At 37.9% G+C, this 24,232-nt stretch overlaps 1 protein-coding gene across 3 annotated transcripts in view; it reads left to right on the top strand.

Annotated features, from left to right (window-relative positions):
- Positions 1-23,745, top strand: part of ctnnb2 (catenin, beta 2) — a 35,722-nt gene extending 11,977 nt beyond the window's left edge. For 2 of the 3 annotated variants that reach the window (XM_039678729.2, XM_039678728.2), the window contains exons 2-16: positions 4,658-4,707; positions 10,426-10,650; positions 10,796-11,049; positions 13,513-13,751; positions 13,937-14,138; positions 14,225-14,369; positions 14,453-14,556; positions 14,655-14,993; positions 15,077-15,235; positions 15,313-15,432; positions 15,581-15,731; positions 16,666-16,787; positions 16,889-16,949; positions 22,603-22,827; positions 22,906-23,745. In XM_039678729.2, coding sequence (XP_039534663.1) covers positions 4,695-4,707; positions 10,426-10,650; positions 10,796-11,049; positions 13,513-13,751; positions 13,937-14,138; positions 14,225-14,369; positions 14,453-14,556; positions 14,655-14,993; positions 15,077-15,235; positions 15,313-15,432; positions 15,581-15,731; positions 16,666-16,787; positions 16,889-16,949; positions 22,603-22,808 — 2,340 coding nt within the window. In that variant the 5' untranslated portion in view covers positions 4,658-4,694 and the 3' untranslated portion in view covers positions 22,809-22,827; positions 22,906-23,745. Of the gene's footprint in view, positions 1-4,482; positions 4,573-4,657; positions 4,708-10,425; positions 10,651-10,795; positions 11,050-13,512; positions 13,752-13,936; positions 14,139-14,224; positions 14,370-14,452; positions 14,557-14,654; positions 14,994-15,076; positions 15,236-15,312; positions 15,433-15,580; positions 15,732-16,665; positions 16,788-16,888; positions 16,950-22,602; positions 22,828-22,905 lie in introns of those variants that run through there. The other variant, XM_089123226.1, reaches the window with a different exon arrangement.
- The last annotated feature ends 487 nt before the right edge of the window (positions 23,746-24,232 follow it).

Here is a 24,232-nt window from a genome sequence, read left to right as displayed (position 1 = left end):
TGACGGTGTTACCGGTTTTAAGCCCCATCACCGGTGACATCACTTTCCCACCGTGACACCGCGATGTCTTGACTTTTTTTTTTTTTTAAAGTATTCGTTTTTGCTAAAATATTTATTTGAATTAATTAAAAATAATAATTTTCAATTATTTAGTTCTGAAGAGAGCATTATAATTAAAAATGAACTGCGCAGTGCGTGCCGTCACGTCACAGATCAGCAAGCATCAGGATTCCATTTAGCACGTGTGGAGACGAGAACGAGTCAAATTACAGAAAAGCAAGATAATGGTGGAAGATTTGGTGTCAAAACGCAATGCAAAAGCGCCTGTTTGGCAATATTTTGGCCAATATATATTAATGTTACTAAATGCCAATTTATAGTGTTTTACTTTTTTTTAGAGTGCTGTCATTTATGTAGGCTAAGGTCCTTTTTAAAGTTTTTATTTTATATTCGTCTCTTTTTATTTGGTTTTATCTTATTTAAACTTTGGTTAATTTATTTAGGCCTATTTTGTTTTCTTATTCGTTAATAAACGTTTTATTTTTTTTTGGGCCCACAGTTTGCCGATTTTCACTTTTTTCAGCCTATGCATGGGGTTATTTTTATTCGTTCGTTATGCTAATAAAAGTTCTGTCTATATTTTATTCGTTTATTATTCTAATAAAAGTGCTGTCTAAATAAAAGTTTATTGTCAGTGAGTTGTTTTTTTGTTTTTTTTGTCCATTCCAGCAATTGACGCTGAATTGCAATTGACGCTTATTTCGAAAGTGAAAGTATGTCATTTATGTAGGCTAAGGTCCGTTTTGAAGTTTTTATTTTATATTCGTCTCTTTTTAATTGGTTTTATCTCATTTAAACTTTGTGTAATTTATTTAGGCCTATTTTATTTTCTTATTCGTTAATAAACGTTTTATGGTTCTTATTTGTTTGGGCCCACATTTTGCCGATTTTCACTTTTTTCAGCCTATGCATGGGGTTATTTTTATTCGTTCGTTATGCTAATAAAAGTCTATAAATAAAAGTTTTATTATCAGCGAGTTGTTTTTTTTTGTCCATTCAAGCAATTGACGCTTATTTCGAAAGTGAAAGTATAACGCGCACGCATTTAAAAGCTATTTAACCCCCCCGCCCTGCCCTCCACGGTGACACCGGGATTACCGGTGTTGTCACACGTCGATTAACCGGTGGGAAATTTTCCTCACCGCGGCAACCCTATTGAGTAGCCTATATTTCTATACTAAAAGCATAGGCTATACTCAGGTAAATTTTTAATACATATTTTTCACCTAGGTTATAACATAAACAGAACATTAAAGATTTGAGTATTTAAACAACCAATTTTGTTTTTCAATTACAAGTTCTATTTAGGGCATGACATGACTAAGTTACCTATATAACACTATTTGATGCCATTGGTAGTATACGACGATCAATATTCTTGCTTCGGCATACCATGTTGAACTCCATCATATCGCCGGGATGCTAATCATTTGATCTGAAGTGAACGCTACACACGACCGCGTTTTCCGAGCCGATGCAGAAGAGAAATCCCGTCTCTTCACCTGCTCAAATCGCACCAGGAACGAAAGATAGGCTATATAGCACCGTCACTTTTATTGTAATGGAAACTTGTGGACTCGATCTTGAAGTCCTGACAGGCTGGAGTTTTTGCAATCTCCACAAACACAATAATTTACCATGACGATGATAAATTAAAATGCAAAAACTAACGAAAGCACACTGACTGACGAGCGCTCTCACTGAACACCAACCTACTCTCCACTGAGCCGAGGCTGCGGCTCCCTGATATGACGTCAAATGACGCGATGTTGAAAAAAAAAAGCGGTTTTTACTAGCAGTCCAAGAAACGCTCACTTTATCTTCTAAATTAGTGCCCTTATGTTGTTTTAAAACATTTTAAATCCTGCATTAACTTTTCATATGGTATTTTCATACAAGGTTATCTATAAATTTCGATTTTTTTTTTTTTTTTTTTTTTTTTTTTTTTTTTTTTTTTTTAACCTGCAATATGCTCTTTAAGGTTTCAGAAGGGTGCTCGTGAACATCCCCTTTGCTGTTGTTAATGTGTCTCAACTTTTGTGACTTGTTTCCAAAAGTCAAAGCTGCGTTGCGCCACAAAAGTGCAGACTCGTAGAAAAAATGCAAGTGTTTAGACAGGGCCAGTGTTTACACTTAAAAGTCTTGAGTTTCCTGCATTGTTACATTCTGTTGTACTCTATCCAGCTGCTTTTAACTTTTGAACAAGATTGTGTCTGGGTGAGAATACCATTAAAATGAATACAGTAAATACCTAAAGTGTTTGGAGATTAGTGTTATTTTTGTGAGCTTTTTTTAATATATAGTCTATCTTAGTTCTGTGTGAAACATACTTTTTAGTTTATCATTTAGTCAACCTTGTCCTGTTTTTGTGTGGTCTACTAAATGTCTAAGCAGTTTAGTCTAGTTTCTGTTTAGTGTTACGATACCAAAATTATTTTTTTTGATGCCAAGTCAAGAATTGCGATTTCGATACTTTTCCTGAAAAGGAAAGTATTTCTTACAAGGCGCTTCACATGCACCTAATTTGCGTAGGCCTGTGCTCTTATTAATGCTGTGATCTTGATAGACTAGATGTCCATTATACCACCCAGTTTTCATAAATGGCTGGCTGAAATGGTTGCTGCCCTCAAGCTTGTAAGGATTTGTTTTTTAAAGCTAATGCCTCTAAAAAATTTGATAGACTGGGGCCCCTTATGTTTCTTTCTAAGAGGTGAAGTATACTTTGGGCATATGTAATATGGATGACTTATCTCTTATTTCGTCTCTCCATTGCCAATTTTTATGATTATTATGATTTATTTTTTTTATTTTTTTATTAAGCGATTTTAAAGTGTCATTTTTTTTTCTCTGTCTGCTGCAGGGTGGGTGGGAGATGTTTACAGAAAGATTGTTATACATAAAATAAACATTTTGTGAGACTTGGATATGTTGTGTTGTGTAAAAAAACTGCTACAAAAAATGCTGTAATAATAACCTAATATAAATAAATCAATGACAGACATGCTCCGATTATAATCATATAGCCTATAGATCATTTTAGCTGATGTTTTGTATGCTTTATTTTAGCAACTTGCAAATTATGCTGTCTATCAAAGTTGGGGGGAAAGTTGTACAAATGCATAAATAAATAAAACATCTCCAACTAGCAGAATTCATTTAGTTCGTTACTAAATAAGAGATCTAGCGCTAAAATCTGCAATCAGTTGTATAGCATCTTTTGCAGCTCACGCAGTCGTGCACCATCTTCACTCGGACGCACACTTCAAAGTACAATTTGCAAAGTACGATTCACTTCTTGCTAAGTACGATTATCAGACCGGCCCTCGCGACCTCGAAACAGTACCGCCCCCCGGGAAAAGTCCTTAGTCTCTGGATTGCCACTCTGCTACTGACCGGCGGCTACAGTCTCACTTGTGCTCTCACATGCAGCCGTCACACCAACATGAAATACGTCTCTTACAAATCTGGAACGCGGTCATTCTTAAAAGTATCGATACTAATAAATGTATCGTGAGGTTTTTAATTTCTGACTATCGTGATACTTTTGAAGTATCGGTGCACCATGCAACACTAGTTTCTGTAAATGAAAACGGTTACAATTTTGTCATGCTGCATAATGGTTAAATTGATCCTCATTGCTTTTAAAAAGACATCTCAAATGATAATTGTTGATTATAATTTCATCTGAATTGTTGCACTTTCACCTATAAAAACAAATCAGAGAATGTCAACCCATACACATGGTTTTTCTTATCTAATTTCCTTATTTACTGTAGGCTGCATCATATAGGCCTACTGGTAAAACAAAAAAACTAAGTTTCAAAAAGAGAAATTCCTAGTAATCCAATAATTCCAAATTACTTTAATGTTTTAAAATAACAGCGAAAGACTGTCACACAGAGTTTGTGCATTTCTTTAGCATCCACAATCGCAAATAGTAGAGATCCATGTTTGGATTTATTAGTTCATCGCTGAGATCAGATTTGGTCACAGCAAACAGCACAAGCGGCTTGTGACGGAACACACAAGTGTCATTCAGTCGGTCTTTAGCAGAATATCTCAAATGGAGATCGCTAAACTGCAGCTTGTTTACAGATCATTTGTGTTCCTGTATATTAGAGATGTTGCTGGATCGCTTTTTTTTTTATCATGATGATTTGGGTGATTTGTTTTTACAGTTCCCTAGCAGGGGAACAAGTAAATCTTATTTCATTAGGTTAAGAATCTAATAAGCAACAGTGTTTATTTCTTGTCCTCGGGCTCTTTGTAATCACATAATTTGATGTTTTTTGGATGAATGATGCTGACTAACCCTCTTAGCGTGTTTTTACTGGCATTGTAGAGATGACTCACCGTACAATCTCCTACTCTCAACTTCTCGCGTGACACCCTAGAGTTTAAATGAGGGGAGTTTCCCCACCGTTTACAGTACCTTTGGGGTCTGTAATGTAGATGGAAGCCTCTTTCTCACTTGTAACAAAAGCAGCTGGTGTCTGAGGGGGATATCCAAATGTTAATGATAGTTTGTAAAATGGAGCATCTTGACTTGTTCTGTAGTTTTATTCCTATCCTAATTGGCTTTTTTTTTTGTCTACAGGTTTGGAAGTCGCTCAGGCTGAGGGATCGACAAAACGATGGCTACCCAGTGTGGGTATTTTTCCAAAGTAACAAGTCAGTTTATTAGCATGCTTGCCTGATGACTGTGCTGCTTGACACAGCGTAATTGACGCAGACTAACAAACACTGATAAGCTGATAAAAAAACTGGTTTATTTACTTAAAGGAGTAGTTCACTTTTATAAACTTTTGCTGATAATTTACTCACCCCCATGTCATCCATGATGTCCACGTCTTTCTTTCACGTCTTTTTCTTTCGAAAAGTTATTAAGGTTTTTGATAAACATTCCAGGATTTTCTCCATATAATGGACTTCTTCATTCCAGGATTTTCTCCATATAATGGACTACTTGATGGAGTTTTTCAGTTTTTTCCCACTGTTGCCTTTGGCTTGCCCAGTTGGGGATATTCAAATTAAATGACCCATTATACCATTGATCAGCTCTACCAAACTTGGATATCTTTTTTTTTTCAGTAATAAACAAATACTGTTAAGTTGTTTTGATTGATACTGTGAAGCAGCTTTGATACAATCTGTATTGTGAAAAGCGCTATATAAATATATTTGACTTCTTCGGGAACCAAACGGTTCAAGGTCTAAATGAGTTTCAGTGCAGCTTCAAAGGGCTTTAAACGACACCAGACGATGAATAAGGCTCTTATCTAGGAACACTTGATGAACGAGCTTGAACAGGAGAGTCACGAACGCTCATCAGAACAGAGCAAGGCGAGCATTTGTGCTTATAAAATTTAAACTATTTTTTTAATTGACCAATCGTTTCACTAGATAAGTCCCTTATTCATTGTCTGGTGTAGTTTAAAGCCCTTTGAAGCGGCACTGAAACTCTCATTTGGACCTTGAACCGTATGGTTCTTATTGCTGTCCATTATATGGAGAAAATCCTGGAATGGTTTCATCAAAAACCTTAACTTCTTTTCGACTCAAAGAAAGACATGGACATCTCGGATGACATGGGGGTGAGTAAGTTATCAGCTTTTATTTTAAAGTGAACTACTCCTTATGATTTCAGTTAACCCTCAGAGAGCCAATATATCAAACGCAAAGTAAATGCCCCTTTTTATTAAATGTACTAATTGTAACAAATTTAGTGATAGTATTCATTCAAATTTTTTTTTTTTTTTACTTCAGTCCTAGGAAAATAAATGTGTCTTTGCAGTGAGACACAACCACCATAAAAAAAGTGGATTTTTTTTAATTTTTTTATGGTCATATAATACCATTTTTGTACAAGCGAATATGATTCTTTAGGTTGTAAATTAAAAGTTTGTAAATTGTAATATAATTAATAATTCTCATTAGTATTGTAAGAAAACACTTATTTTACCTGGTCAAAAACAGCTCTTTTTTTCAGCACTCTGTTTCAGTGCATTGCCTTTAAATGATAATGAGATCTTCTCTCCCCACCCCTCTGGTATGTGCGTACAACTATTTGTATCACAATAACTATAACACGTTGTTCATTATAAATGTGGGATTATTAATTATTTTGAGAATGTCGTACATAGAAAAAAAATGCTGTAATGTACCCTGAGTCTAAACCTGAGCATGCAAGCGATTTGCAAAGATTCATATAAATTTTAATCTAAAGGTTAAAACTTTACACTCACTTCTGTTCTTCTGGAGGTTCAGCAGGAACATTAATAGTTGGTACCGATCCTTTATTCAGGAGCAGCTTCTTAGCAAAATCAGCTTTATATTGACCCTTCTTTTTTAAAGCTGGTGAGAAATGATTCGCGCAAACATGAAAGCATTGACATTGATCGTGGGGAATAATCCCTTCGAAAACAAAACTCAGCCACTGCGCCTTCAGTGGTTTGGATTTAGAAACATCAAAATGACTGCTGTGTTCCTTATTGCACCCAAGAACAGAACACCTCAATCACCGGATGGCTGCTTGCCTGTGCTGGGTCACCTCCACCCCCCCACTCCCGTACCCTGTTGCAAGTCTTGTCTGTTCATTTTGTAGAGTGTACTGATTATGTGTCAATGTTGCTGAGGTGGTTTTTTTTACTGTTCCCAAACTGTACTCCTCACAGGAGCATAGAATGGGGGTTAAAAGGGTTGCCTTTTTTTTTTTTTCTCCTCACCTCTCCTCATGTTATGCTGTATTTCTTCCTCAATGCTCTGTTTTCCTGTCCGGTCTACCCCCTTGTTTTATTGTATGTCTGATGGATAGGTTGATGGCTAATTTCACTGGTACTTGTGACTAAGTGACAATAAAGACTACTACTACTACTACTTAGACGCCATTCTGCTCATAGACAGTGCTCCAGCATATCAGTGTTGGGAGTAACGCATTACAAAAGTAATACATTACAGTAACATATTACTTTTTGCAGTAACGCAGTAGTGTAAGGCATTACTAATCAATTTTCAGTAATATTTTACTCGTTACATGATCAGTGAGGCTTGTATTACAGTGTAATTAACAGAATTACAAAAAATCGATTTTGCCTCCTATTTTTTGTCAAGCATGAATGTGTGTCTTTTCCCTAATATTAAAAATAAAACATAGACTGATATTTGTCTAATGTCTGGAGTCCTTTAAGGAAGTAGCCTATATACGTTTCAATACATGCATTTTCTGAGAATTTTTATTTCAAGTTTTGACTGCAAATGTCATGTCCATAATGCTGGACTTCCCCAATTTTAAATAATTTATCCTCAACTAGTTTTGTGGAGTAGGTCTACGTATTTTATAATGTTAACTTCAAATAATACTAATAGCCTAATTTAAAGATAAGGCAGCATTGGATATGGACGGTAAGGAGAATAAAGCTGGAGTTGGAAGAGGTGTGTCGCGATTCTGAAGGTTCGTGGATCTGAGTCGTGTGGCGAATCGCGATTTCGGTTTCATATTGCATATCGTTACAGCCCAAAAGTTAAGTTCTACTTAGTTATTTTGGTGAAAGTAACTCAAAAGTAATACATGAGTAATGTAACGCATTACAATTCTGGGACAGTAATATTGTAAGGTAATGAATTACTTTTAAATAACAGTAACAAGTAATATCTAATGTATTACAGTTTGGAAGTAACTTGCACAACACTGCATATCAACAATGACCGCGCCAGTCCGCGCGGACTGACCGTTCGCTCACGAGCGAGGGCGGGTCTGTGTTGTGTCGACCATGTGACGTCACACGGTTGAACGGCTTGATTTGAGACAGGGGGAAACATAAGGAGATTTGCGATCTCCTTCAACTACTTCAGTTCAGTTCTCGCGCATGCGTCGTGGAAATCTAAGGAAGTCTCGTTTCAGGCCAACAAGGAAGAAAAGCAATAGTCAAATAAAGTCGTTATTTTTGTTTGTTTTTTCGCACAAAAAGTATTCTCGTCGCTTGATAAACTTATAGTTGAGCCGCTGTAGTCACATGGGATATTTAAACATTTTCTTCATTGACTTTCTGAGCCATTAAGAGCCAGTCCCTTAGGCAGCCAATGTGGTAGTGAGACAGCTCTCAAATTTTATAAAAAATATCTTCATTTGTGTTCCGAAGATGAACAAAGGTCTTACGGGGTTGGTACAGCATGGGGGTGAGTAATTAATGACTTAATTTTCATTTTTGGGTGAACTAACCCTTTAACACTCAGTTGGGCTGTTTGGATTTTCTGAGCACCATGTCATAATGCTCATGCTCTGACCACAACTTTTGGCTTGTCTCCTGAGGCCACAAGAAGGCACAATGAGTAAAATTTTAATGCACTGCATAGCATTGAAAAAACATGGAAAAGACGCTCAAAACAAAGAAAAATGCAAGTGATTTTATTGCATTTATAAGTCAGATATGATTTCATTGATTTTTCATTCATGATTCAAGTAAGTTGCATAAAAACATTTATGAACAAACAGCAGGTTTAATACAGAGCGCCCATCTTTTTTATTTTTTATTTTCAGTCTCTACATATTTAACTGTCTTTTTACATGGCTTTCTAAACATGCGGCTGTCGTGTGAAATGAGTGCAATGGTCAAAGATATGTCTAGCGCATGTTTACATGGGAAAACAAAGGAAAAGCAACACTCTGAATGGCTTGGTTGTGTTTTGATGTAACCAGGGTCCTGTTTCAATAAGGAGGCTCAACAAACTCTGAGTTAAAGCTTGAACTCTGCTAAAATTGTTGCTGCATACCCCTCTGAAACTGGGTAGTTGCGCCCCTGGGCTCTTACAGCGTTGTGCATGATGCACTTTTGTAATTGATACAGAACTTAATAGGTAACCATATACAGTACATAACCAATAGGTAGGGGTGGGCGATATGACAAATTGTGTTTCACGATGTGACTGATTTTATTTCACGGTAACGATATATTTCACGATATAGTTATTTATATAGTTATCCTCAAAAAAAAATCGACAAAAAGGGCTTTGTGTAATAAATAAACCCAAATACTTTAGAAATGATAAGTATGTCACCTTGTTTTATTTTTATTTGGTAAATTATTTAATTGGTAAACTATTTTTATTGCAAAAGTAAACAAAACACTCATCTACTTTTAGATGAACTTCCCACAATAGATTGATATTAAATATAACTCATAGGTGCATTTCAACTTTAAATTATTTTTCAATCTCATGCATTGCTTTACTTCATCAATCAGTTTATAATATATTTTTACCACATGTGCTTATTATACTGCGTTTTTAAGGGGCTTGTTTTGCTCTTTTTGTGATATCTGGCAACCCGTCACCCTGAGCTTTAATCAGGAGGAGTTCAGAAGTGTCAAGTTCATCAAGTTCAGAAGTGACTAGAAGGAGAGCAGCAATATGAAAACCAAACCGCAGTTACTGTTAGTGTTGACTAAGTAGTTTAAATTATACACACCTTATAACAGTGTGTCGTTATTAGACCATAGTCTGGTGAACACTGCGCGCTCCCTCTCAGTGCATGTGCAAGTGCCCGTCTTTTGCATCAACAAAATGCGATCGATTAATTTGAGTCAAGTTACATTGGAGTTAAGAAATATATATAACTCTCGCTGCATATTTAGTAATTTTGCCTCAGAAACAGGATTATACATTCGTTTTAACAAGCAGGATGTTAATTCATGCAGAATGTGATTTTCATGTTTAAAAAGTAATTCATGCAGAATGTGATTTTCATGTTTAAAAAGTAACTATACATAAGAGAAGGAAAGATGCGGATAACTATACATTATTTAAGGTTATTTCTATTCGTAATGATATTGATAGCCTATGAAATGTTGTTAACCATTAAACTTCATGCTTTCCCGTTGCAAACGTGCACTCCTCTAAACCGTAGCCTGGGTGCTGCTGCTCTGCTCTAGTTGACGGCTGCCTTTCTCCCTGAACATATCACGTTAACAACCCTTTAGAAAACGTAATTATTTTGTGGATCCTCTTAATCTGCTTTCTCCATGTTTCTTTGACAACTCGGTGTCTCAGTCTCACGTGCTGCACGGGAGTTAACCACGCCCACTTATTTACATTTCGCGGTATACATGGAATAAAATGATCTGTTACGACTGACGTTTTCTACCGCGGTAGCGATGTATATCGTCATATCGCCCAGCCCTAATGCTTACCTACATTTTATTTTATTTTATATCGCCCAGCCCTAATGCTTACCTACATTTTTATTTTAAATATGACAAATCAATTCTAAATTCGTAACTTAATTTGAAAGTCCTATAGTGTAGCTGAGGAGAACCCATCTAAAAATGAATGTGGAACGTCATTAAATTGAACGATGTCTTTGTATTGTAGCTGACCTTATGGAGCTTGATATGGCCATGGAACAGGATCGTAAAGTTGCTGTGAGTCACTGGCAGCAGCAGTCCTACCTGGATTCAGGTATTCACTCTGGGGCCACCACCACAGCACCATCTCTCTCAGGCAAAGGCAACCCTGAAGAGGAGGATCTGGACAACCAGGTGCTCTATGAGTGGGAGCAGGGCTTCAACCAGCCCTTCACACCTGAGCAGGTGACAGGTATGTGGCTGCATTTGCTTCCAACACCCTATGATTCCTAATATTAGTCTGAAAATATCCTGGCAGAAGGGCTTCCATATTTATTTTTAGTCTTGCTGATTTCCTACCTGCCTCCTGTCTGGCTAAATCAAACTTCCTCTCTTAGACCTGGATGGGCAGTATGCCATGACCCGTGCACAGCGTGTCCGTGCAGCCATGTTTCCTGAGACTCTTGATGAGGGCATGCCAATCGCTTCTACCCAGTTTGACTCTTCCCACCCGACCAACGTGCAGCGGCTGGCTGAGCCTTCCCAAATGCTTAAACATGCTGTTGTCAATCTCATTAACTACCAGGATGATGCTGAACTGGCCACCAGAGCCATTCCTGAGCTCACCAAACTTCTCAATGATGAGGACCAGGTTAGGAATGTTCCAATACTTAATGTTTGTTTCCTAAGGTGTTCTTAATACATCAGAACTGCAATTTCCTTTGATAAGACATTTCTGCTCCTGGGAATATTTATTTGCAGCTGAAGCTAAAAATGGAAGCTCTTTTAGCAAGAGCCTTCATTAAGATTATTTTTAGCCGTATAGTGAAAATTTGAAGCCGTGACACTGCTTTCTGAATCACCTGAAGTTTTGCTTTTGGATGTCGTCATCGTCAATTTCATAAGGTAATATTTGCCTATTTGTGGATGTGAGGCTGGAAGAGCGAGTCACTAGTTTTGAGGTGACCCTCGAAGGTTTTTGCATTTGACAACTAAATTAGTCACTTTAATCCTGGTTTCTCTGGTTGATCGGTGTCGCACTATCGTCATGGCTGAGCCGGCATATAAGATATGGAAGGCTAGGAAAGCATTGTCGGAGGAACAGAGAAAGAGGAAACAGCAGACTGACCGAGCGAGGAGTCAGACACGAGCATAGGTGTAATTTGCGGGTGTGATATGTCCCCATTGAAACATCTCGCAGCACGGATGTACCAATACAAACAAATAAAACATCTCCAGGTAACTCTAATAGATTCATTTATTTCGTTTGTTAAATAAGAGGCGATCTGAAATGTGTTTTTGAAATCAAGCGACCAAAGTGCTCGTTGCCGCTGCGATCAGTTTCAGTGGATTCAGTGTTCTGTTGTGATTCAAACGGACGCGCGCTCATTGCTTAATCCGTTGCGGGGACTGAGACTCATTACGGTGAAATCACAAAACCCAATGCACAAAAACATGTCCCTGCTTGAAATACAGCCACTAATAAACAATCGGTGTTGATGAGGAAAATAAACTATACTATTAGTAAGGATTAGAACGCATGGGGATTCATGTATTTAATCAAGTGAAAATTCTTACCACTAACAATATTAGATCTCATTAAACGACAAATTAAACACAATGTACTATTGTATACTATGTAACACGTCATGCCCTCCGTGAGTGGTATTTATGACAGTAACGTTAAAAACAAGTACTCCACAGTAGGGATGGCTCGATACCACAATTTTGGCTTCGATACGATACCAGAACCGAATACCTCAGTATCGATACTAAATCGATACCACAGTCGGGACAAAAAGTCTAAATTTAAGTGAATTGAAACAATTTTATTAAACACTGCTTGAAACTCTCAACTACCATATGTGCAAAGAAAAGTATCCAAAAAAAAAAAACAAATCAAAATTTAAAAAATAAACAAATTATGTGTAGGCAAAATTTTGATTTTGGGGAAAAAAAAACACTGATATTATACAATTAAAATAGGTTAATACCTATAATAATAGATTAACATAATAGAGTAATGAAATGACGTAAACCATTAGCTGTCAGTGTCATGCATCAACAGAGAATTATCAACATTTATTGCATTTATTCATCTTGGTTTGGTTACTGTTTGGGTTCATATTATGCATATAATGCATTGCAAAAAGTAATGTTATGATGCTAAACATTTATTAGGATATTACATTTTTAGGTCATTTTATTACTGATTGATCTAGATTAATCAATGCTATATTGTTAGGCCAGGTTCCTTAGTGAATGTTGACAAATGTAGCTTAATTGTAGGCTAATATTATTAATATATTACTTACTACCATCTCTCTCACTATGGGTCGCCACAGCGGCAGTAATGCCATTCATTTTACTATCCCTTTTATGCTTTATTCAAATTAAATTAATATATTTGTTTGAAACTGCAAAAATGATGAGATCATGAGACGGTAACTGAATTGGTTCTAGCTTGTCATGCAAGAAGATTTGAGCTTTCGTGTTTACCGTATTGATAAGCTCTTATGTATGTGTGCTGTTCAGTGTTCAATAAAAGTCTAAATTAAATCAGTTGAATGATGAACTCACCAGTTGATCTCTTGAACAAGTCAGGATGAGCAACTGACGAGCGCTTTGGCAGATTTGATGTGTTTCATTCCATGGCAACACATTTTGGCAGATTTGATGTGTTGCATTCCATGGCAACACATTATTGAAAGCAAAGTTTGGTGCATTGTGGTCTGTTTCTATACTATTCTCATTAATTTAGTAGGCAAAGTAATGCCTTATTTCACTCATACTGCTCTCTCTATTTATTAATTTCGGGCGTGTAGAAATCCGAATGAGCTTCATTTCCACCGTGTTCCTTCGTTGCCGGTTTCGCGTGACTCGCGTCAGTTTCGGTAGCGCACTGCCGCCTAGTGGAGAACTTCGGAACAGCAGCTCATCAAATACCGAATTTAACAAAATAATGATATTGTACCGTTTGAAATTTATTATATACCGGTATTTTTGCAATACAGGTATACTGCGCATCCCTACTCCACAGTTACTCTAGGGGTCGCTGTTTGATAAAAAGCATTCTTGCCTGGTGTGGCTTTAAATGCTCACACTTGCTGTCCAGGTGGTGGTGAACAAAGCCGCAGTGATGGTGCACCAGCTCTCCAAGAAAGAGGCCTCTCGCCACGCCATAATGCGCTCCCCCCAGATGGTGTCTGCCATTGTGAGGACAATGCAGAACACCAATGATGTGGAAACTGCCCGTTGCACTGCCGGCACCTTGCACAACCTGTCCCACCACAGAGAGGGTCTTCTCGCCATCTTTAAGTCAGGAGGAATCCCTGCACTCGTCAAAATGCTGGGGTAAGAATAAAGAAGGCAAGTTTTCATGGGGCTCTAGTCAAAATGCTGGGGTAAGAGCAAAGAAGGCAAGTTTTCATGGCGCTCTACTCAAGTGCCTTTGTTTAGTGTCTTCAGAGTCTTAGAAGTTTCCATGGGACTCTACTCAAGGCTTTAAGTCTTGATTTTTATTACATGATTGTTTCCAGGTCCCCCGTGGACAGTGTGCTGTTCTATGCCATCACAACCCTCCACAACCTCCTACTCCATCAGGAAGGTGCTAAAATGGCTGTACGTCTAGCTGGAGGACTTCAGAAGATGGTGGCCCTACTCAACAAGACCAACGTCAAATTCCTCGCCATCACAACAGACTGCTTACAGATCCTGGCATATGGCAACCAGGAGAGCAAGGCAAGTACTGCATTGGTCTTGCTAAATGGGGACTAAAAATACACAGATGTTTGTTTATGCTCTTATCTAATATCTTACCGCCACAGTTGATCATCCTGGCCAGTGGAGGACCTCAGGCTCTGGTCAATATCATGAGAACATACACGTATGAGAAACTGCTCTGGACCACAAGTCGTGTGCTCAAAGTGTTGTCCGTCTGCTCCAGCAACAAACCTGCCATTGTCGAGGCTGGTACGTACTTGCCTGGTTGTGCCATTAAAGTGTGCATTCATGTATGGTGTTAGTCTCATCTTTTGTTGCCTTGTGTGGTTCAGGTGGTATGCAGGCTCTCGGCCTTCACTTGACCGATCCCAGTCAGCGTCTGGTTCAAAACTGCCTCTGGACCCTCAGAAACTTGTCAGATGCTGCCACAAAGCAGGTACATGCTTGGACTAAAGAGCAAACAAAATGTGTAGACTTGTTTATGGAACTGCTGGCACCTATTTTGAAATTTCCCATTTTTCTCATGGGTTGTAGGAAGGGATGGAAGGACTTCTTGGCACTCTAGTTCAGCTTCTTGCTTCTGATGACATCAATGTGGTCACCTGTGCTGCTGGCATACTATCCAACCTCACATGTAACAACTACAAGAACAAGATGATGGTTTGCCAAGTTGGTGGAATCGAGGCCCTGGTCCGCACTGTTCTCAGGGCTGGTGACAGAGAGGACATCACTGAGCCTGCCGTATGCGCTTTACGCCATCTTACCTCCAGACATCAAGATGCTGAGATGGCCCAGAATGCTGTGCGTCTTCACTATGGCCTACCTGTAGTGGTCAAACTGCTGCACCCCCCCTCACACTGGCCGCTAATTAAGGTGAGCGTGCTAGATGGCGTCTAGTTTTTCTGCATTTTCTCTAATGATTGCACATTTCTAACAAGTTTTCCACATCCTTGTAGGCCACGGTCGGTCTGATCCGTAATCTGGCACTATGCCCAGCCAATCATGCACCACTCCGTGAGCAAGGTGCAATTCCTCGATTGGTCCAACTGCTGGTGAGGGCACACCAGGACACCCAGAGACGCACTTCAATGGGTGGCACACAGCAACAGTTTGTGGTGAGTTTTTATTTTGGGTGTGTAATAGTGGGAAGGAAAACCATGTTTTATACCATTGCCTGATTTGTTCTATTCAGGAGGGAGTTCGTATGGAGGAGATTGTGGAAGGCTGCACTGGAGCACTTCACATCCTGGCCAGAGATGTGCACAACAGAATCGTCATCAGGGGGCTCAACACCATCCCCTTATTTGTACAAGTATGAATTGACTTGCTCATTGTCTTCATGTGCACACATTCACCACCTAATTACTTCTCTACAAAATCAACATACAAGATGGCTGCCATCTTTAATCTATTAAACCCTGTGATTTATGCGTTTCTAAAATGTTTCTCTTGCTCTTTAGCTGCTTTATTCGCCCATTGAGAATATCCAGCGGGTAGCAGCAGGAGTGTTGTGTGAGCTGGCTCAGGATAAGGAGGCGGCAGAGGCCATTGAAGCAGAAGGAGCCACGGCTCCTCTCACAGAGCTGTTACACTCCAGAAATGAGGGAGTGGGTGAGTGCCCCCTATTGACTATAAAATATCATAAATTACAGCAAATAAAAAAAAGGCTTTTTATGTCCGTGGGCTTTTAAAATTTCTTCATTTGTTGTGGATTGCGCTACCAGCTAAAGGGTGGAAGGGGTCTTATGGCGTTTTTCCATAACCAGGACCAGCTGGACTCTGCTCGGCTTGACTCAGCTCGCTTTTCGTTATCTGGTACCACAAATAGTACCCGGCCGTCATAGCGACGCCTTTCGTTCCTCATTGACCCATCAATCTCTCGCAGGATCTTCTCTTCGGCCACCAAACATAGGGACGTCTGCACCTCCTCGTTTGACCACGGCGTATTCTTCCGAGTTGCCATAATAATAGTAGTTAGTTTAGTTAACTGTCTCTGGCCAAACTGTTTAAAAATAGCGGGGTTATTCTTGATATTCCATCTGGTGCGTGTAATGATGACGCAGTGAATGATGACAATTCTCTCTGACCAATCAGCAGTCGGCATTGTTTCAGCGTGACATTTTTAGTATCGCCTTAGCTCTCCTCAGAACCTTGCCGGAGGTGGTACAAAAAAAGTACCCAAAAGCAGGAACATGTACAACTTTTACACAGTGGAAAAGCAAACAAAGGCGAGTCGAGCTGGTACTGTGTAGTGGAAAAGCGCCATAAGACACATAAGACATGTCACCGAAAGTAACTTATTTTAAGTTAATTAAATGTTACTTTTATTAAATTGAGACCTGTAACATTTGTTAACATCATGTCATTTTATGATGTAAATTGAGGGAGCAAAATGTATCAGCTCCAAATATCGGCTCAAAAAAATCGGCAGCCCGTATCGGTCATCGGCTAAGGCTGATGGAAAAAAAAAATCGGTATCGGCACTAAAAAATCCATCTCGGTCGATCCCTACATTTAATCTAGACTCATGTACTTTTCTCTATAGCCACATATGCTGCAGCAGTGCTGTTCCGGATGTCTGAAGATAAGCCTCAGGACTACAAAAAACGTCTTTCTGTGGAACTTACCAGCTCTCTGTTCAGAACGGAGCCCATGTCCTGGAATGAGGTATGAACTTTCATCTGCACACTGGTGGAAAAATTGTCTCAATTACTATGAATCCATGTTTATAGACTTTTTTTTTTTTTTTTTTTTTAATTTTGTCTTAGACTGGTGATCTAGGCCTTGATATTGGTGCTCAGGGAGAGCCTCTTGGATACAGACCGGATGGTAAGAAATTTTTCATGGCACTTTGGCTTTTTGGCATTTAAATGTGTATATAAATATTTTAGAAATTCTGCAGATGTAATAGGCTACGTGCAAAAGTGTAGTCACAAACTTCCGTCAGAAGTCTTTTTTTGTCAGAAGTCGGCATATCAGTTTCTGGTTTACGATTGTTCATCCGCATCTGCTAATTAACAAACAAGATGAGTGCTGCTGTTGCACAAAAAAAAAAAAGTTCTTAAAGGGGTGGTTTACTGCTTTTTTTTTCCTTTTTTTTTTTCCTTTGCATGATTGTGTTTATAGGGTGCTATATAACATGTATTCGTGGTTTTTCTTTTTTTTTAAAAAGTCTTATTTTTCATAAATTTCACCTTTATTGTAAGCCGCGTTCTCCTCTGTCATTTGAAAGACTGGTTGACTTCCTGAGCCTATGAAATCACTTACTCAGAAAAAGGAAGTGGGCTCAGATTGGTTCTTTTGGGCTGGTGTGTTGTGATTGGCTAAACTGAGTAGTGCAAGTTGTCCAGATACTTAGCACTCCTTACCTTTATGGGTGAAAGTTGCATGTGTGTTCCTGTCAAATGTACATAATGGTATCGATACTGCAGTATCAGTCTCTGGTAGGCTTGGGCGGTATTACGGTAATATCGTATACCGCGGGATCTAAAAATAGCAACGGTATCAGTTTCAATATCGTCATACCGTCAGAAAAAAAAAATGCACTTATTGCATTTATATAGGAGACAAGGATTCCTTGTCTCCTATATAAATGCAATGTTTTAAATACAATTCATTTAATGGCTAAAATGCTTATATCTGGTTCTCGTGACAGTGTGGTGACGAGAGAGTGGGGGGAGAGAGGGCAAAGATTGCAAGTTGCGCACCGAGTGACTTGGTCTCGAAGAAGAACACGACTTATGCAATTTGGCAGGGATGGGCATTTCAAGCAAAAATAATATTTAAAGATTACCTGGTATTATTCGATTATTATTTGAAAATTGTGCCCCACCACCACATGTACGCACACATGCATGTAGTCTACAGCGGGCCAGACCGTGTGACGCTTAAATATAAGCTAGGTTTGAAAAAAAAAAAACGTACTCCTTTCATATTTCTTTAATAATATGATGTAGGGGTGTAACGGTACATCTATTCGTATTGAACCGTTTCGGTTCGAGGCTTCCGGTTCGGTACGCATACAAACCGAACGATTGCTTGGACCATTTTTCTTGCCGGCAAAATTCGTGCTGACGCGGCCAACACAACGTTGCGCAACATCCAAATGGCAAGGGTAATGAAAGCAGAACGAAACTGCGCTCCTCGTTATGTGCTTTACGGATCGTTTATCAGTTCGGACCAGCAACATCTGTGCAGCGCGAGCCGATCTCGATCAAGCAACACTGTTACCACACCGCGCTAAGAGATCCGGTAAAGAAAACATTTGAATTCGCCACTGAGGTAATAACATCGCTGCGAGATCTAGTGAGATGCATTCACATTTCTCCGTTATTAACCGTAGATCTCCATTAGATCAAACAGCGCTGTCATGGAAACCAGGAGAAACATTGTGCCGTGAATGAACTAGTACTTTACGTCCACAGACCAGCATTCACCATGGATTTAATATAGTAACACTAACTGTAACCAGTTTGGCTGGAATGGTGAAATGCTTTCAAGTACTTCACACATCTTTTTTCCAGCACTTCAAAATTCAAATATTATATAAATAAATATATATTTAAATGTTATTTTTAATGTGATGACCAAAACATTATTTGTTCATCCTTCAAAGATGACCCCTATTTATAAACCTGAAAGTTTCAAGATCAAGGAAAACTCACACTTATTTAAAAATATTTTTTCTTTAAACAAATAGGAAATTTCTCTGGCATTTCTTTCTTTTTGCTGTATCGAAAACGTACCGAACCGTGACTTTAAAACCGAGGTACGTACCGAACCGTGATTTTTGTGTACCGTTACACCCCTAATATGATGTTTTTCTATGTATGTTGATTTTATGAAAAGGGAACTTCATGAGATGAATAAGATAAGATCATAAAATGCGCAATATCGGAAAACATTTGGAATGGGTCAGTCAGACATGATTATGACCACTTATTACGTTTTGTTTTGTAGAAATCCTTTCTTTAAAACGAATTTCGTTTTGAATAAATTGCATCTTCATTTTAATTTTTTTTCATCAACGAATTGCCTGGGTTAATTAATAATAAGCAAATATAGTGATCAGGACACGCGCCGGCGCGTGACTGGAGCGCGACTCATACATGAACTGAACCTCGCATATAAGAAACAAGATCTGAGACGTTTATATATAGCCTATAGTAAGCTTGAAATGTCTACTTTTAAACAAAACAAACAATCTAAAAGAAATGGGCTGCTCTCTGCTTATGTTTAGGCTAATTCATATGAAGTGAGCATTACTCTTTATTCGCGTTCACTACCGCGAAGATGCTTTGCGTCATCAATGCAATCTTTATCTTTGCAGCACTGACACATGTTGGGTCAGTCAGACATGATTATGACCACTTATTACGTTTTGTTTTGTACAAAGCCTTTTTTTAAAACGAATTTCGTTTTGAATAAATTGCATCTTCATTTATTTATTCGTTTTTCATCAAGGAATTGCCTGGATTAATAAAAAGCAAAGATAGTAATCAGGACACGCGCCGACGCGTGACTGGAGCGCGATTCATACATGAACTGAAACTCGGCATATAAGATACATGTCTTAATGATCTGAGAAGTGTATATATATAGTAAGCTTGAAATGTCTATACTTTTAAACAAAACAATTACAAGCTAAAAGAAATGGGCTGCTCTCTGCTATAGGCTTATTCATATGAAGTGTGCATTAGGCTACTCTTTATTCGTGTTCACTACCGTGAAGATGCCAGTTTGCATCGTCAATGCAATCTTTATCTTTGCAGCAACTGACATAGAAAACACTAGTTTATTAATAAATAATTTTATCTCGGCTCCACTCGGATCGCGGCGCTGAGTGGACAGAGCTCGCAGCGCCGAGTGGACAGAGCTCGTGGCGCGTGATCTTCAGAAATGCGCTCCCCTCTCTTGAGGAAATATCACCACTCTGCTCACATTCTCTGGTGTGAGACAATGTGCATCTCCTGTTTTCTAATAGTTGATTGACAGCTTTTAGATGCATTATTGGAACCGACACTCTCTGGTTGAACGTGTCATCATGTGTGATGCCATCTGAGCCTTATCTCGTAATTTTTAATTAGTCACGCGGTAATACCGTATACCGTGGTAAAATAGGGAGGAGGTTTGACGGTGTGAAAATTTGGATACCGCCCATGCCTAGTCTCTGGTATGAGCCAGAATCAGACCTAGAAAGCAGCGATGAAGAGTCAAGCAGAACCTCACCACACACGGCTCTTACAAAACGTTTCTGAATGGTGATTTGCCTATATTTATATATATATATATATATATATATATATATATATATATATATATATATATATATATATATATATGAAGAGCTCTTTTTCAAAACGCTATAAATCTATTTCAATAGTTTTCAGGAAAACTACATTTTTTACCTAGACCCACACATTTTGTGAATATTCAAATTATCCTGTTTAAATGTTTTATTGGTTCAGTCTGAACATTTTGAACAATAATTATTAAATCAAACAACAATATTGTTAATGATAATTTAAAAGTTAATTTTATTTTTTTCCAAAACGCTATAAATCCATCCATTTTTTTGTATCATTTTTAGAAAAGTCATTTTTAGTAAAGAGTCAAACCTCAAACAAATAGTACCAATTTCAACATATGCATGAAAAAAAAAAACGAATTATTAAAAATGATCAATATATGATAACGATATTCAAAAAAGGGACTGGCACCCCTCCAGCATATGCACACACACACACAGGCTACATAACATGTGAGCAAAGCGGAGCAGCATGACGCTTAAATATAAGTAAAAAAAAACAAAATAAACATAAAATATACGTTTCACATTTGTTTTTAATAATATTACATTATTTATTTTTATTATTTCATCTATGTTGAGTAGGCTATGAAAAGGGAACCGCATGAGATGAGTAAGATAGGATCAAAATTCAAAAGCTGCCCAATATCGGAAAATATTTGGAGTGCGTCAGACATGATTTTGACCACTTATTAAGTTTTGTTTTGTAGAAAGCTTGTAAATTTCGTTTCATATAAATTGTATCTTCATTTTAATAAATGTTTCATCGACAAATTGACTGGATTAATACATTAGAAGTAAATATCAGACAATATAATCAGGACACAGAGGCGCGCAGGTGAACCGGAGCTATTGGGCAGTTTTCTAGGCCTATGCGCGTTCACTGCGAAGATGGCGAGTAAGCATCATCAACTTTATCTTTGTTGCTGACACTGACAGAAAACACTAGTTTATTAATAAACAATTCAAATGTTTCATGCATAATCATTACTTTTTGCCGGTTCTTTGTGGCAAGCTTTATGCATACGTTGAGATGCGGAATAGGCAATTAAAAACGCTCATATGGTTTCTCTCCCATTTAATTAAATCAATATATGTGATTACTGATAATACAAATGGCTTAAACGATCTACTACTAGTCGACTAGAAAACTAGGACTCATTTTGAGGAATAAATGAACATAATAAACCTCTGTTCAGAGTGCTGCCGTGCTGGATTGTGTAGAGCGCTCATTGAATTTGAGGATTTATCGTGTTTAGGCTAAAAACAGGGCTGGCGCTTATCGCGGCTTGGAAAGAAACTGTATCTTGCAGTACATTTTAAACAAGGAAATATAGCGATTTGGCATGAAACGTTGATGGAGCAGTGAACGGGTTCTGTCCACAGCAGAATGACACGACAAACTAATTTTTTGTTTATCGCGTTATGGAAAAGAGCTCTTCATATATATATATATATATATATATATACTTTATACACGTTTGTTTTACACAAATAGCGACTTTTTTAATAAAAAAAAAAAAGTTGCAGCATAATTTCTGGATTTTAAATAAAAATAGTAAGTATTGTTTTGTGGTACAGCCGCAGATCAGTGATTCACTACAAATGCATCATAATATCGTGAGCTTAGAATTATAAGGTTCTATCTCCGTTTAGGGTAGTTCTGAGATATTGAGCATCAAAGTTTTTACATCCCAGCTGGCAAAACTGTTATGTAGTATAATCTTCTATTATAGCTTTATCTATTAATCTTTTTTTTTTTTTTTTTTTTACAAAAATAACACCACACAGGCATTAATAAACACCTAATGGATCAGATTATGTCAAACTCAATTTCGACCAAAAGTGGAGATAGAACCTTATAATTCTAAGCTCACGATATGTGAAAGCACTATAGCACGAAACAGGCGTTAGATCCACCTACAGTTCTTAGAAACTTAGATGTGTTTAAGTTTTTTTTTTTTTTTTTTGTACAACAGCCAGCACTCATCTTGTTTGTTTATTAGAGGATGCAGATGACTGGTCGTAGACCGGAAACTGATATGCCGACTTCTGACAATAGTGGAAGTTCGTGACTGCGCTTGTGCGCGTAGTCTATTGTTTTTAAACCTTTTTATTCAAGTGATTTTGATCTGAACGTTTCCATTACTCATGGTTTTCTTGTATCCATTTTAGACCCTAGCTATCGTCCTTTCCACTCTGGCTATGGTCAGGATGGTCTTGGTATGGATGGCATGCTGGAGCATGAGATGGGAGGCCACCATCCTGGAGCAGAGTACCCAGTAGAGGCACTGCCTGACTTGGGCCATGCTCAGGACCTGATGGATGGCCTGCCCCCTACAGACTCCAATCAGCTGGCGTGGTTTGACACAGACCTCTAATGGTCTAAAAGTATTAAAGGTAAGATGACTTTCAAAAACTTATTGCATTCTGCTTAGGTTTTAATATAAATGTTAATGTATTTCTGTTTTCCCACAGATGTATGTTGAATGAATCTGCATTTTGATTTGAAGAGTCTTGGAAGGTTTGCAAGAGGGTGGGCCTGTGTTTCAGAAAGTGCCTAACGCACAACACGCTTGTCACAGATGAAAGAGAGATGTCTAACAGGAAATTTTGTCTGTCGGTCTCCTTCATTGCTATGACCACTTTTATTTTTGCCCTGGATGGAAAAGTGCAAGTACGAGAGGAATTGTGACGTGGATACTGATGAGTGCACATGAAAAGGATCTTGAGATGGAACTCTTTTTATCTTTTTTTTTCTTCTTCTTTTTCTTTAAATCAACCTTTTCATGGTACTGACCCCAAGCCTGGTTTCAAACCTGGCTTTTTTTTCTGCCATAAATTTGTATTCAATATTTTTCTTTCTTTTCTTTTTTTTTAAATGTCTTCTATAGTGTTAAGTTGTAGTGGACTTGCCTCGTTGGTTTCTGGATCTTTATCACATGCTAGTAAACAACACTAATCTCAGTTTCTATGTAATCTGACTGAAAGTGTAACAATGTGTAGCTTTTTATATGATCAATTAAAGTGGTGGTTGTTGGGAGTTATAAAAATTATATGCATTCTTACAAAATGCTTAATGGTAAGCAAGGAAAAGCAGTTTTCAATGTCACGATTGTTCCAAAAAGGGTGTAGCAATGGTGGGTGGGAGGGAGGGGTGTTGTAGATTGGGGTTTATGAGGTATACACAGAGACAGAAATCTTTTCTATGCTATCTAGAGGTAGTCTCTATTGAAGCAACGTCATTGTTGGCCTGTGCGGCTCTTTTTTGGGAACGTGGATAATGACATGGCTAATCAATAAAAGACTTTAATTCCACTTGTGTTTGTGTGAGCACATAAATGTATAAGGCACTTATTTTAAAACCTGTTTAGGTCACCTTACTACATGATTCAATACGTTAATTCTAATTCACCTTCCTTGCCCTTTTTTTTCATTAAGCAAGAACATTTTAATGGCCCTAAAATAAATTCATATATATATGAATATATCACAAATCATTTTATATAATGATTTGTCTTGTTCTCAAAAGGTAGTTGTTGTTTTGTTTTTTCTGGTTGAAACTTCCCATCCTTATACCAATCAATAATGGAAGTGGCCAATCCAAATGCAAGGATAGAATGTTTTGCCTACCTGTCAATGTGTTTTTGAATACAACTGCATACCAATCACACATCAGCTCTTTCCATAAGGTCATGCAGAGTTAATATTTGAAGGCTGCATCATTCGAAGGATTCGGACTTCAAAAAGCATGTTTGTCTTTGGACTTTTTTTTTTTTTTTTTTAAGTTCTATTACTGTCTGAA

This window comes from Pimephales promelas, chromosome 18, assembly GCF_988280905.1.
Source record: "Pimephales promelas chromosome 18, fPimPro1.hap1.1, whole genome shotgun sequence".
In the NCBI taxonomy this organism is placed as follows: Eukaryota; Metazoa; Chordata; class Actinopteri; order Cypriniformes; family Leuciscidae; genus Pimephales; species Pimephales promelas.
Note: the sequence above shows the minus strand (reverse complement) of the source record. Positions and strands in the feature narration are given on the sequence as shown.